Source organism: Erythrolamprus reginae, chromosome 3 (genome assembly GCF_031021105.1).
Source record: "Erythrolamprus reginae isolate rEryReg1 chromosome 3, rEryReg1.hap1, whole genome shotgun sequence".
Lineage (NCBI taxonomy): Eukaryota > Metazoa > Chordata > Lepidosauria > Squamata > Dipsadidae > Erythrolamprus > Erythrolamprus reginae.
Genome location: NC_091952.1, coordinates 41,571,847 through 41,586,695, shown reverse-complemented (window position 1 = coordinate 41,586,695; position 14,849 = coordinate 41,571,847). Strand labels below are relative to the sequence as shown.

The following is a 14,849-nucleotide window of genomic DNA, read 5'->3' as shown; positions in this document are numbered from 1 at the left end:
AACCTCCCAAAGATTTGCCTTACTACCCTTGGAACTCTAGTTATATCCTTGCTTTCTTTATTTATCTATCCAATAGAGATATTCCCAGGTCTGACATTAAAAGTTTAATGCTGAAATTTGGCTTAATGATGCGTTAATAATTTATATTGTTTTATACTAGTTATAATGTTTGTATTAATTACAAGTTGACTATGATATATGACTGATGTTCCAGATTAAAAATTTGTTTTATTTTCTAGAACTCAACTCTTTGGAACTATCCTTGTAAATAGAACTTCTTAATTAAAAAAAACCCTTTATTCTGACCTGTTTGGAACTGTTTTGTTCTCTTGAACCATATGGAAATTATACATTTGAATTACGGTGCCTCAGTAAATATTTACTAAAAATGTGGAAATTAGTGCACAAGGCAAGTATTTATGATAGTCCCTAACCATAATACTGATCTCCTTTATCATAAATCCAAGCTACATAGAAATTAGTAATCACCCATGCCTAAGTCAGGATCTTCCCATCAGAAATTTTAGTTTATTCACACTATAGATGCATTTGGTAAGTTTATAATCTAGTTCTGAAGCTGACTGAGGAGGGCAAAGTCAAGCATTCTGTGTATTTAAACAGAAAATTTACGGAATCACTAAAATCTATTCCATTTAAATGTTTCCAAAAAATCTGACAGCTGTGTTTTAAGAGGAATAAATTCCTTTTTTTCCTTTGAAAAACTTAAGAGTTACCAAAAGTGTTCCCCTATAGCAGTGATGCCAAACCTTTTTTCCCTCAGGTGCTAAAAGAGCGTGCGCGGGGGCTATCACACATGAGTGTGGGCTTACCACAAACAACATCTGCTTCTGTCTTCTATCATATTTACCCATATGCCCATATTTTTGTCCCATGTGCATGATACAGCTTCATCTGACAGGACAAAATGTAGTCTGGATTGTCAGTTGGGAATCCAAACTACATTCACTTGGATCTATTTGCATCACTACTCCACCAACTTACAAACAAACAAATAAATTTCAGACTTGAATTATTGGATTCTTAATACATTCTGAATTTAATTTTCTTTTGCAGTATCTTCCATTTCCATCAGTTTTACATTAGACAGTGTTTTTCTCCATTCCAAATTGCTCAATTTCCCATTCTAAATTGCAGCGCACATAATAATAGATGACAATGGTGACAGAGGCTTTTGTAATCCCAAAAAACTGGTTTGCACAATTTGCAATGCCAATGAAAACAAGCTCTGAAGTGGAGATTACAAAATATTTTATTCTGCGCAGAAAAAGGACAGGGAGATCAATCCCACTTTGTCCACGTTACCTGAGTTCAGCCAATATTGCTTAGTAACATCAGCACCATCTACCAGCAATCAACACATTTGTCCCGAATTTCCAGTAAAATTAGTACATTATACTATAATTAGTAAATTGTCTCTGTGAGGTATACAGTAATGTAAAACAAAGCAAGGACTATATGTGTTAATATTAAAAAGAAAAGCCTCTGTGATGGAAGATTACAAAAAGGGAAGTAACAAAGATCCAGAAGATTGGCTGACCACAAACAGGCACAGAAAGCTTTGAGATTTACCAGGAAATTTAGGAAAGTCAGAGATGTCAAAATAAACCTACGTCCGGGAAAACGACAATTTCAGTATATGTGTCAAAGCACATGTTATCTTAACTTCGTAATATGTTAAAAGGGCTGATCTATAATAGCAATAGCATTTAGACTTATATACCGCTTCATAGTGCTTTTATAGCCCTCTCTAAGCGGTTTGCAGAATCGGCATATTGCCCCCAACAATCTGGACCCTCATTTTACCCACCTTGGAAGGATGGAAGGATGAGTCAATCTTGCGCAGGTGGTGAGATTTGAACAGCTGAACTACAGTTTAGCAGTTAGCTGAAGTAGCCTGCAGTGCTGAATTCTAACCACTTGTCCTCCCTGGCTCACAAGCCAACACCTTATCTCTATGTGTCTTTTGTAACTATGAAAAAAAGTATAAAATAACTGGCTTTTGTATCAGAAATTGTTCAGATCAGAATTTCTAGTGCTATGTTCTATAAACTTCTCCGTCTGAACAATCCGCAGAGATAATAAAAAAGCTTGAGATAATAATAAACGCTTATCTTGGCCCCATGTGGTCTGAATCTCTTCCTGTTCTGTATGACCTATGTCCCCCCCCCCAAGCTATTGCTTTGCCCAATGATATGTCTGGGGTTTCACATGAGTCAAGCATCCTTGATCTGACGGTTCCTAAATATCAAGGCCTACATGCTTCTAAATTTTAGCTTTCTAATATAACGTTATTGGAGGGAAATTTTATCCTTTCCATCACTTTAACAAACATACACATATAGAAATTAAAAAACCAAGTATTTCAAGCAAGTGATCGTGGAGCAGTTTGGCCACAAAATGTTTGCTCTTTAAAACACAGCAAATTCCATGTGATCTAAAACTACAGTACCAATCTCTCTTTTTTCATCCTGTCTTTTGCGTTACTTATATTTCCCCTTATATTTCCTGTAGAGTGCCTTCCGTCTCCTGTCCTATTGCTCTCCTATATCTCCTATTCCTTTCTTCTATTCCTATATCTCTTCTTCTATTCTTTCATTGATATGTTCTATTGCTATATCTTCTTTTGTATTATTTCTTAAATATATTTTACTATGAGTATCTCCTCTATAACCATCATGTATTTTACTATGTGTATATAGATATACTGTATACCCACTAAAACCCTCATTGTGTATTGGACAAAATAAACAAAATAAATAAGAGATGTCCCTTAGCCATCAGCTTGAGCCACTGCTCATTTCTCCCAAAGGGGGCGGGGGGAAGCCAGCAATATCGAAGGGGAACGGAAGGGTCCATTGCCGGGTCGGGGTTTCAAGGCCGGCTCTTATTCCCAAGCGTTCTCAGCTCTTGTTAAGGTGACGAGGTAGTTGTCGCCAGCGAGGCCGAGGCGCGAGGCCCCTTTACTGTTGCCCCTCCCGTCCCGGAGAAGCCAGCACCAGTCACGTGGCTCCTTCCCTCAGCCGACTCGCCCGCGGTAACGTGAGGTGGCAACGGGGCGGGTCCGGAGCCCGCGCAAGCGAAAGATAGCAGCTTTCTCGCCCGCCTCATCAGTTGCAGCGGAGCGATGTCGAACGATAGCCGGGAAGGCACTCTTAAACGGGCCTGGCCCACCGGCTCTCCCGATGGCTTCCAGACGCCTTCGAAGCGCGGCAGCGCCACCGCGGCGGACTCGGCGGGCTCCGTTAGCCTCCATCCTCGGTCCTGGGACACGGAGCAGCTGTGCGCCTTCCTCCAGGCTGAGGGCTTGGAAGCAGCGGTGCAGCGGCGCTTTCGAGGTGCGCGGGAAAGCCGGCAAATGGAACGGCGGGGCGGGCCGCGTGGGAAAGGTTTAATTAAAGGAGCCGCCACCTAGTGTTGCTGTGGGCGGTTGTCGGGAAATTTACCGAATTAGAATCGGAAAGGGTTTTTCCCCCCTCACCCGAAGACTTTCGTTTGCGGCAGGGCGCTCCAAAAGTGATGCCCGCCATTGCCAGGGAACAAGGGGCAGGTTTATTTTCACGCTGGATGCTCTAGAGCAGTGTTTCCCAACCTTGGCAACTTGAAGATATCTGGACTTCATCTCCCAGAATTCTGGGAGTTGAAGTCCAAATATCTTCAAGTTGTCAAGGTTGGGAAACATTGCTCTAGAACAGGAGGGATCTCCAACCTCGGCAATTTATACTGCCTTCACTTCTGGAGACCTCACCTACAAAAAGATATTGATAAAATTGAAGGGGTCCAAAGATGGGTTTCAAAAACGGTGGAAGGTCTTAAGCATAAAACTTATCAGGAAAGACTTCATGAACTCCATCTGTATAGTCTGGAGGACAGAAGGGAAAGGGGGGGACTAGATCGAAACATTTAAATATGTTAAAGGGCTAAATAAGGTTCAGGAGGGAAGTGTTTTTAATAGGAAAGTGAACACAAAAACAAGGGGGCACAATCTGAGGTTATTTGGGGGAAAGATCAGAAGCAAGGTGAGAAAATATTATTTTACTGAAAGAGTAGTAGACGCCTGGAACAAACTTCCAGCACAGGTGGTTGGTAAATCCACAGTAACTGAATTTAAACATGCCTGGGATAAACATATATCTATCCTAAGATAAAATGCAGGAAGTAGTATAAGGGCAGACTAGGTCTTTTTCTGCCGTTAATCTTCTATGTTTTCTGTTTCTAACTTTAAACCTGGAGGACTTCAACTCCCAGTATTCCACAACAAGCTTTGCTGGATGGGGAATTCTGGGGGTTGAATTCCCCCAGGCTTAAAGTGGCCAAGGCTGGAGAGGCCTGCTCTAAAAAGCGACTCCTGCTCGCTTTTTTTCTAGTGCAGAAAGAAAAAAAATCTCAGAATCAAAGGGTTCCTCCCCCCACCTCCTACCCACACTGGCTGCATCCTTTTCCTGCTGTGGTTGGCTTCATTGGCCCTGAAGATACCTTGAATCACCATCCTTAGTTGTACAGCTGTTGAAGTGATGTTTTCTCCACTATCCCACTTCCTTCTCCGGAAGACTTTGAAAACTTACCTTTGTGGGCAGGCCTGGGGCCGTTGAACTTTAACATCTAGCCTGGCCTTTAGTATGACTGGTGTGAGTGAGTAGCGCTGTATGATTTTAAATTTGGGGGTTTTAGATTGTTTTAAATATTGGACTTCTGAATTGGTTTTTGTATTTTTATATGTTGTGAGTCCTCCCAGAAGGGCGGCAGATAAGTCCAATAAATAAGTAAGTTAGTTAGTTAGTTCAAAGGCAGCCTCAGTGTATTTAAACTCTGCTAGGATTTGACTCCCACTTACTCCCACAGTGGGGGTAGGAAAGAGATTGAGAATGGAAGAACAAATTCCATTAAAATACAGCTGTCTGCCTTTTTTTATTTTTTCCTTCATACGCTTTGGTACAATGTCATATATCTTCTATTTCCAGTAAAATAAAATGCAGTATTTTATTAGTAACTCTTGTAAAAACCCAGAAAAAAAAATAATGATACAAAATTATTAATTTCTCTATAGATCTTTTGTCCATTATTGCAAAAAAAAAAATTATATATACTGTATTGCAAAAAAAATATTGCCGTCCAGCAATCACAATCATTATGTATTACCTCTCTTCATTAATGTTCCCTCAAATATATACTGACAAATAATATTGCTAACGTTCTAATTAACTGATAGGCCACAGTGCCTCCTATTTCTCTTTACACATTTTACTTAAATCTAAAATACCCCTATATCAAATCACAAACACTGAAAATACTAAAAAAGAAAAAAAGAAAAGAATATAACCAATTTCATACTTTTTCTTCAGTACACCATAAATCATCTATTGTGCATTAATTCCATTTTTATGAATCTTTCAAAACCTCTGTTCTAATATTCCAATTTTATTTATCAAATTGTTTAGTTCACTTGTTTCCTCGATCTGCAAATCCATAATTATAATATTTCCATCTTCAAATGTCTCCTTTAATTCTACCACATTTTCTATTAGCTTCAATTGTAAGTTCCTTAGCAGTTTGAAAAAATCCATTCATCATTCCTCTCAATTCTTTGAAGTCATCAAATAAATGTTTACACAATTCTCTTATCTCTTGAATTTCCATTTTCTCAGGTCTCCTATCTCCAGATGTTCCAAGCTCTTCTCAGCAGCCTAGTTATATTTTGCAGAACATTTCAAACAAAGTTCAGGCTCCCACAAGTTTTGCAAGCCCTCCTTTGCAGACAAAATATCCAGTTAGTTTCTCTTTCCCAAGGCCAGTACTTAAATGACAAATTCTCTAAATAAATAAAAGTTCTCATAAGCTTTGACCAACAGATGGATCCACCAATTCGTTATTAAACAGCAATTAAAGATCATTTAAACCAAAACTATTCCATTTAACAATTAAAATTAAAGTTCTTCCCCCCTCCCTTTTAAATCCAATTTCAAAGCCTCCAACCATCCAATTTTTATCCAAATGGATTTTAGAATCGCTTCCTTATTCTCCTTAATTTGCAAGTTGGAAAGTTCTGGTTTCAGTTTAGCCGCTTACCCCAACTAATCAGAAAGTTCCTTTATCATAACACAGTTCTTTAACAAAATCTCTCCTCCAGCCAAAGTGCAGGTCACAGTCAATAATTCTGTTTCTCTTCCTCCAGCACAAAATTTACTTTCCTTTTCATTAGGGATGACATCAATTAATCAGTCCCATTTTCTGTCCCCAGCCTCCCAAGGCTAAAGGCAGTGGACTGCTTCCACTCCACTGCTAGTGGATGCTCTAGGACAACACCTATGGGGTGTGCAAAACCCCCAAACAGGCACCAGACCAGATCCCCTTCTTCCCCTCCCCTTCAGCGAGGTTCTGGGCTGATTCAAAAGAATCAGCACTCCCCCAGATAGTGGGGGTTCGGCAATTTCCTGCAGAAGCAGAAAAATGCCCTGTTGCCTTGGTGGATGACCACGCCTTCTCCCCATCTGTCTGCCTTTTCGAAGGGATATTTGGATAGCACTTTAAATCACAGTAGGAAATGACCCAGATGATGGGCTGTTATTGTTTTTAGTTTATGTGGCAAAGGGCAGGCCTCTTAAACAGATCTTTCTCTGGGTAAGGAGGAATGACTGTAAGGAGCCTTTGTAGTGCCACTGTGTAGAATATTTTCAGCATCTGTTGGATAAGGTTGCTTGACTTTTATTGGAATTAAGATGCCAATTGGGCAGATTCTTTTGAAATAATTAGGACAGAGTTTAGGCAGTTAATGCAAAGGAGTTCTGTTATACGCTCTACTGCCTATATTTTCTACCTGTGTTCTTTCCTGGTTTGGTTTAGTGGTTAAGGTAGCAGGCTACGAACCAGGAACTAGTCCACCCTTACCCATGACTTTGGGCCAGTCACTCTCACTCAGTCCAACTCCTCTTACAGAGTTGTTATATGGAAAATAGGATGAGGACATACTTCTCACAAATAAAGACAAATGTATGTGTCCCAGGAGAATGTTGCAGGATCCAATCTGGGTTGGTCGTTGGGGACTGGAAGAGTAGCCTTCCAAGCTTTGCACTCATGCTAGAGCCCACCCACAAGGAATTTTTCTCTCACAAGAGATATTCTGGTGTGATATATTCCGGTGAGAGAGAAATTCCCTGAGGATGGGCTCCAGCACAAATTCAAAATCTCAGAAGGCTAAACCTCTGGTGAACTGACCCAGACCGAATCCATCAATATTACGTATTTTTGCCTCTTTTAAAATAAAGGTGGGACAAAAAATATGTACCGTATATACTCGAGTATAAGCCGAGGCACCAATTTTTGCCACAAAAACTGGGAAAACGTATTGACCCGAGTATAAGCCGAGGTTAGAAAATGCAGTGGCTACTGGTAACTTATAAAAATGGAAAACAATAAAATTACATTAATTGAGACATGTTTTAGAATATTTATTTTAAAGAAAACCAGTAAACTAGCTCTGTAAATTTAAAAGAGGGTAAACAAATTAACAATATTAACAATAAATTACAAAGTAAAAAAAGTAGCTCGATCAGGAACAAAGCTAAAACCTAAGAGTTAAAATCCTTCAAAACTGGATTCCTTCTCATCATTAATTGGATTTACATTATTGTTCTGTTTTTATATATGCTGTGAGCCACCCTGAGTCCTTGGAGAGGGATTGCATACAAATCCAATTAAATAAACAAACAAACAAACAAATAAATAAGTGTATCCAAAGAAGAGCTTCAGCATTAGCTGCTGTGAGGTTATCAGCATAGAAAACCAAATAGATAGATAGATAGATAGATAGATAGATAGATAGATATAGATATAAAGATAGATACACAGACAGACAGACAGAAAAATAGATAGATAGATAGATAGATAGATAGATAGATAGATAGAAAGAAAAATAGATAGATAGAAAGATGGAAAATAGATAGATAGATAGAAATAGATACAGATAGATAGATAGATATAGATAGAAAGATAGATAGACAGACAGACAGACAGACAGATAGAAAAATAGATAGATAGATAGATAGATAGATAGATAGAAATAGATACAGATAGATAGATAGGTAGATAGAAAGAAAAATAGATAGATAGAAAAATAGATAGATAGAAATAGATACAGATAGATAGATGATAGATAGATAGATAGATAGAAAGAAATAGATACAGATAGATAGATAGATAGAAAGAAAAATAGATAGAAAAATAGATAGATAGAAATAGATACAGATAGATAGATGATAGATAGATAGATAGATATAGATAGAAAGATAGATAGACAGACAGATAGAAAAATAGATAGATAGATAGATAGAAATAGATACAGATAGATAGATAGATAGATAGATAGAAAAATAGGTAGATAGAAAAATAGATAGATAGAAAGATAGACAGATAGAAAAAGAATTCCTGTCTAGCTCTGCCTCATAACACATTATTAGATCCTATCCAAGCAAGGACAGCAACTACCACAAAATACCATTTTTTAAACAGTTTAAATCCTTTCAAAGGAGGGGGAGGAGAATCTGACAGCAGGGGGCCTTTTTAATCCGACTAAGGGCAATGCAGAGAGAGCAAGGAATAGTTACTCACCATTGCTTTTCCCCCCTCTCGGTTGGAGCAAATGGCTGCCTCTTTTGCTTGAGCCAGGGAGAGGAACTACGGCGTGCGAGAGGGGACAAAAGCTGGTGCCTCCTCGCTCTGGGTCAAGCAATGGCGCCCTCGTGTGGTGACTTTGTCAATGACCCGAGTATAAGCCAAGGTTGTGTTTTTCAGCCCATTTTTTGGGGTGAAAAACTCGGCTTATACTCGAGTATATACGGTAATAAAAAATAAAAAGAGATGGCTCACAGCTGGGTCCACATGATAATTAATGCCTTATCATGAAACAGCTTGAGGAAAACAGTGATATATATTGTTCTGTCGGGCTCTCTGGTAGAATCCTCCCAAAAATTCACAGGTACAAATTTCAGACACACACACGTTTGAAAATTCAAAACAATGTTCTTTATAATGAAAATTCACTTAAACTAAGCCCTCTTTTGGTATAGCAAAGAGCACTAGTCTCCAAACAAACTGGTAATTTATACAAGTCCCTTATCAGTCCTGTGATACTTAGCTTGCAGCTGTGAGGCAATTCAGAGTCCTTCTTTCACAAAGTGAAACACACTTTGCTCTGGTTTAGTTTCAAAGCAGGGAAAAATCAGCACACAAAAAGTCAAAGTCAGTAACGCAGTCATGAAACACAACGATCAGATAATCCTCCACAATGGCCAAACCCACAGGCTGCTATTTATAGCAGCCTCACTAATTTACCACAGCCCCACCCAACCACAGGTGGCCTCATTTTCTTTGATAATAATCTCTCAGTTGTTGCTGCCTATGCATCGCTCTCAGCATGCGTGGCTGTATCATTAACTCTTGTTCTGAATCCAAGGAGGAGCTAGATAATTGATCTCCTTCTGAGCTGTCTGCCCCACTCTCCTCCTCCCTGTCAACCATGTCTTCTTGGTCAGAGGAGCCTTCATCAGCAGATTCCACCGGGGGGGGGGGGCAAAACAGGCCTGCAGAATGTGGATGTCTCCCCCACACCCACAGTCCTTGGGGCAGGAGCTGGGCCAGAGCTAACCACAACATATATGATATTCTCAAGAGACAAAAGAGGTCATCTGAAATTGCAGTGTTCTACGTGCAGATTTTGCAAGTCCCTCTTGCTTCCTAAATGGGTTTTTCAGATACTGTATATGTAACTGCAGTAGATATAGGACACATATCCTTGTTCAACAACCAGGAAATAGCTAGGGACACACAGAAATCACTTTCAAGCAAGCACTGAGGCACAACATGTTCTTTGGAATATAGAGACAGGGTTAAAGTTAGAGCAAAACTTTCTACGGAGAGGGGCGGCATACAAATCTAAATAATAATAATAATAATAATAATAATAATAATAATAATAATAATAATAATAATAATAATGGCTATAATGTATAACATTCCTACACACACACACATACACACACACACACACACAACCCCCCTCCCCTCCACCTCCTTCTAAACAAGGCTGCCAAGTCTGAGTCCAAAGAAGATTATAGGAATAGGCTAGGATCTCTTTTTATTCCCCAAAGTTCTTGCTTTGTTAACTGGGATTGTATCTTTTTTCATGGCCCAATTTCCTTTGACTGGTTCAGGTGACATCTTTTCTTTATTTTCTGGCTTTTGTCTTCTCTGCTTTTGCACCCGTTTGCACCTTCAATCTTATCTCACAGGCATAGTATCAATATGCTGAGGTTACCTAATTATACATCTCTGTTTCTTGCTGGCTAAATGGTACTATCCTGCTTTTAGCCCAGTACCGGCCAGCTGCTAGGGAAAGAGCCAGTTTCAACTCAGCACTAGCAAATGACTCTGGATTGTTGGGACTCCTGAGTCTAGGCATACGTCATTTTGATTCTTGCCAGGCTGGTATTCCACCAGACACAGCTGACTCACAGTTTGGCGATACTCATGGACTTGAAAATTCTGCATGTGGGACAGGTGGTAGTCATGGCTATGGGGGCCTTTAGACAGATCCATTTCATGCATCAATTGCTGTCATGCCTGAACTGGGAGACTTTGCTCACAGTCACTCAAGCCCTGGTCAATTCCCAGATGAATTACTGCAATGGCTATACATGGGACTTCCCTCGAAGATCATCTGGAAACTACAACTGATCCAGAATTTGGTGGAGTTCTAGATGCCTCACATTTTGCTCATATTTCATCATCATTGCATGGGGTCAATGGCTCCAGTTTCTTTCCAGATGGTGGTTGTCATATTTAAAGCTCTAAATGGCATGGGCTTAGGTTACTTATGGATCCCATCTTTTGAGGTTCTCTGCCCATACTTCTAGGTAAAATTGAGTGGGTACACACTAGCTCCTTCTCTTAAACATTGTCATCTAGGGACCTAAGCAGCACACATTTTAAAATGAATTTAATCCAAGATGTGTAGCAATCAGGTTGCATCTCAATACCTTATCTTAACCCACCATTATCTCTATCCAAAACATAAGTTCTATCATGCTAAAAAGGCCATTTTTTCTCAATGAGAACCTTTATATATTTATAAACATTCTATAATGCTGATTATTTAAAATGAATTTTATAAAATTAGTGTTTCAGTTACTCACCTTGTTTCCTATTGGATGATGTCCTTACTTTTGGTTTATCCTTTGGCAAGTAGCAGCAATATCAGGCCTGCTTTTATTATGGTTACATCAGTGCAGTAATTGTTGGCTGAGGCTGTAAATCATTGATGAAGGAAATGGCTGTAGACTGCTTCTAGCCTTGCCTGTGGAACTCACCTCCACCTCTAGAAGCAATCCTTTCATTTACCTCCTAATGTTGCTACAGCTAATTCTTAATTGATTATTGTTAATGTCTGAATAATATTTGAATTGAAGTCACCTGGCAATGATCCTGCTTTCTCTATCTTCCTGTGAATTGTATTGCTTAGGTTACAGTATAAAGAGCTTTTAGATAAATGGATTAGGAGGTTAGAACTCAGGTTGAGCTCTGTTTGCTATGAGGTTTTTTGCCGGGTGAGTTTGGACTATTGATTTTTTGTAGCCTAGTCCTAGAAGACACAGATGATATATTTTAAAACTGATGTCCAGCTTAGCTTATATTCACGCAGTCTTATTATTACTGTCCTAGAAATGTGACTGTAGAAATGAATTACTAGAAAATATAATTCAGAATTATCTGTGAAGATCCTCTGTGCTTTCTGAGCTTGCTTGTTTTTTGCAGACATTTCATTACTCAAACTAGATAACATCAGTGCTAGTAAGAAGGGTGGTTTGCTGTCAGTTTATATTCTAGTCTGGTTGCTTACCCTGTCAGTGCTCAAATTCATCACTTACTGAAATTGATGTTTTCATGGAATGTATTTTGATAATTATATTAACTTAAAATCTGTAAGGTTTTTAGTATAATTTTTAGGAGTTTGGCTATAAAAATAATTACACTGGGTGATACAGTAGAGATTTTGCAGATGGTGGCTTGCCTGGGTTTGGAAACTAACTAGGGTCAGGTGTGGGATGGGAGAAAGCTAGGCTAAATTATGTTGGAATTTTATTCCTTAACAAATTTGTCATAAATTGGGATCAAAGAAACAACAGGCATGAAATTAAGTACTTTATTTTCCAAGAATGAAGAGAGTAGTCCATTAAATGGGGGAATGCAGAGCCGCCTCCTCCCCCATTTAGCACACATTATATGCCTTACAATCAGCCCTACTATAGCATATCACTCCTTTATTTAGTCACCCCTTCACCCCTTTCTTGTATCAGCATCTTTTTGTGTAAGGGACACTTCCTTCCTTCCTTCCTTCCTTCCTTCCTTCCTTCCTTCCTTCCTTCCTTCCTTCCGCCTCTACCTTTTCTGAGAATATTTTAAAGCAGTGTTTTTCAACCAGGGGTCCATGGAACCCAAGGGTTCCACAAGGGCCAGCCAGGGGTTCCGCGATTTAATGAGAGAAAAAAAAAATCCTGACCAAGAGCAGCAGCAGCCCTCCCAGCCCCCTCTAACTTGCTCCGCTTTTGCCTCTGCCTCCTCCCAGAATGCTTATTTGGGGACACTTTTTCCTCTGAGGAAATGAACCTCCACGCAGCGTTTTCAAACGCTGTGTTGTGGAGCCAGGCGCCGTTTCTCCTTGCCCGACAGCTGCAGCTGGCAACCAAGCTGTTGGGCAGGGAGAAACCCCCGTGGGTCAGAGCCCCACGCCACCCGGCTGCTCCAGCTCTCTGGACCACGCCCATCCCGGTAAATGAGTGAGAATGGAGAGAGAAATTAGAGAAAGATTGTGTGTGTGTGTGAGAGAGAGAATGAGAGAGGGAGAAGAGGGAAACAAATGAGAGAGAGAAGGGAGAAAAAGGGAGAGGGAGAGGAAGAGGAAAGAGAGAGAAAAACAGAAATGAAAGTTAGAGAAATGAGAGCATAAAGGGAGGAGAAACAAATGAGAGAAGGTGGGGAGAGGGAGAGGTACACAGAAATGAGAGAGACCTGGAGGGAGAGAGGGAGAGAGAGGGAAAAGGGGGGAAAGAGAGAGAGAGGAGAGAAAGAAAGAAAAAGGAAAGAGAGGGAGGGAAAGAGAAGTGGAGAGGAAGGAGGGAGGGAGAGAAGGAAGGAGAAATGGAGGGAACAAGGAAGGAAGGAAGGAAGGAAGGAAGGAAGGAAGGAGAAATGGAGGGAACAAGGAAGGAAGGAGGAAGAATGAAATGAATGGAGGGACGGGGGAAGGAAGGACATTTTGGGGGGAAGGATTTTTTATTTTTCTCTCAACATACTTTCAAACAATACAGCCATCTAATGTTCCATCAATAAAATGCGGTATTTTCTTAGTAACTAATATCAATCATCAAAAAAGTTGCAAAAGTTTTTTTTTCTAATTTTGTCATCCAGTTACATACATTTTCTTTTAATTAAATTCCCTCCTTAATGTTCAAGGCTCGCCTTGAAGGGACATAAACAGTACCGGTACATGGTACAGGTTCCGCCAAAAATCTGACCACACCAAAAGGTTCCTCTGAAGAAAAAAGGTTGAAAAACACTGTTTTAAAATATCCTTGGAATGCATGCTTTATCTCATTTTCTTGGGCGAACTATCCTCAAGGCTTGTGAAAAGCAAGTAAGCTAACAATATGTTAGAAAACAAAGTGAGATGTGGTTTCATAATCTTAATAAAAGTGTAATTTTCATCTGCCACCTTAATGCTTGCTTGTGCTTTACCTACTATAGTGTAGCAGGCTGCCATGAACTATGGGGAGTGGTGAAACAAAGGGGAAACAAAAGTGAATCTCTGGCGTACCAGCTGCATATCAATCCGTGATTGGACAGGCCTGCTTGAACTTTACTGGTTGCATAGGGGTGGGCAACGGGAGGTAGTTAAGGGAGGGGAAAGTTGGGCTTAGAGAGTTTGGCCCTCGATTCTCAGTTCTGGCTATGCACTACTGCAATGCACTTCAAATAACACTATACCTTTCTCAACAAATGAGAACAAACTAAAAAAACATCCCTTGATAACTGGCAGGTCAACATTCCAGAAGAAGGAAATGGGAAACTTATTTCTCTACTGTAAAAATCTGCATGGACTTGTCCATTAAATCAGCAAAAAACAAGACAATTTCAAAGGAGATTAATATGTTATAATCAAACTACATGGGATAGACAAGAGCATAGTTCCCTCTAAGCTGAGCAGTACCTGCCCAGAAGCCGAGAGGGAAAGAGTGAGAGGGAAGGAGAGAGAGAAGAGAGGAAGAGAGATAAACAGATAGAAAAAAGAGAGGAAGGAAAAGAGAAAGAAAAAGAATGGGAATAAGAGAAGAGAAAGAAAATCAAAATCTAGTTTGAAACTAGCTCAACTATTTAAGTGGCATTTTGATACTGATAGAGTTGCCCTATTATGAGCTCACTGTTATAGACACACACACAGTACAGTGGTACCTCAAGATACGAACCCCTCGTCTTACGAACAACCCGTGATACGAACCCGGGGTTCAGAAAATTTTTGCCTCTTCTTACGAACGTTTTTCGTCTTACGAACGGCAAACCCGAACTTCCGGGTTCGGCATTCCGGAGGCTGCTGGGAAGCCCCGCAGCCCGGCTGTCACCTTTTAAAACAGCCCGGGGGCTTCCCAGCAGCCTCTCGAAGCTGAACCCGGAAGTTCGGGTTTGGCGTTCAGCTTCGGGAGGCTGCTGGGAAGCCACCCGGCTGTTTTAAAAGGTGATAGCCGGGCGGCGGAGCTTCTTGGCGGCGGCGGCGGCAGGTTGGTAAG

The 14,849-nt window shown here is 40.2% G+C and overlaps 2 protein-coding genes across 5 annotated transcripts in view; both read left to right on the top strand.

Annotated features, from left to right (window-relative positions):
* Window positions 1-302, top strand: part of RBL1 (RB transcriptional corepressor like 1) — a 43,191-nt gene extending 42,889 nt beyond the window's left edge. The window contains exon 23 of the mRNA XM_070744890.1: window positions 240-302. The gene's annotated coding sequence lies outside the window, so the exon portion shown is untranslated. The remainder of the gene's footprint in view (window positions 1-239) is intronic.
* A 2,576-nt stretch (window positions 303-2,878) lies between these two features.
* Window positions 2,879-14,849, top strand: part of SAMHD1 (SAM and HD domain containing deoxynucleoside triphosphate triphosphohydrolase 1) — a 44,413-nt gene continuing 32,442 nt past the window's right edge. Inside the window, exon 1 of one of the 4 annotated variants that reach the window (XM_070744897.1) lies at window positions 2,879-3,356. In XM_070744897.1, the coding sequence (XP_070600998.1) occupies window positions 3,146-3,356 (211 nt within the window). In that variant the 5' untranslated portion in view covers window positions 2,879-3,145. Of the gene's footprint in view, window positions 3,357-4,339; window positions 4,651-11,519; window positions 11,616-14,849 lie in introns of those variants that run through there. The other 3 variants (XM_070744899.1, XM_070744898.1, XM_070744900.1) reach the window with 3 other exon arrangements.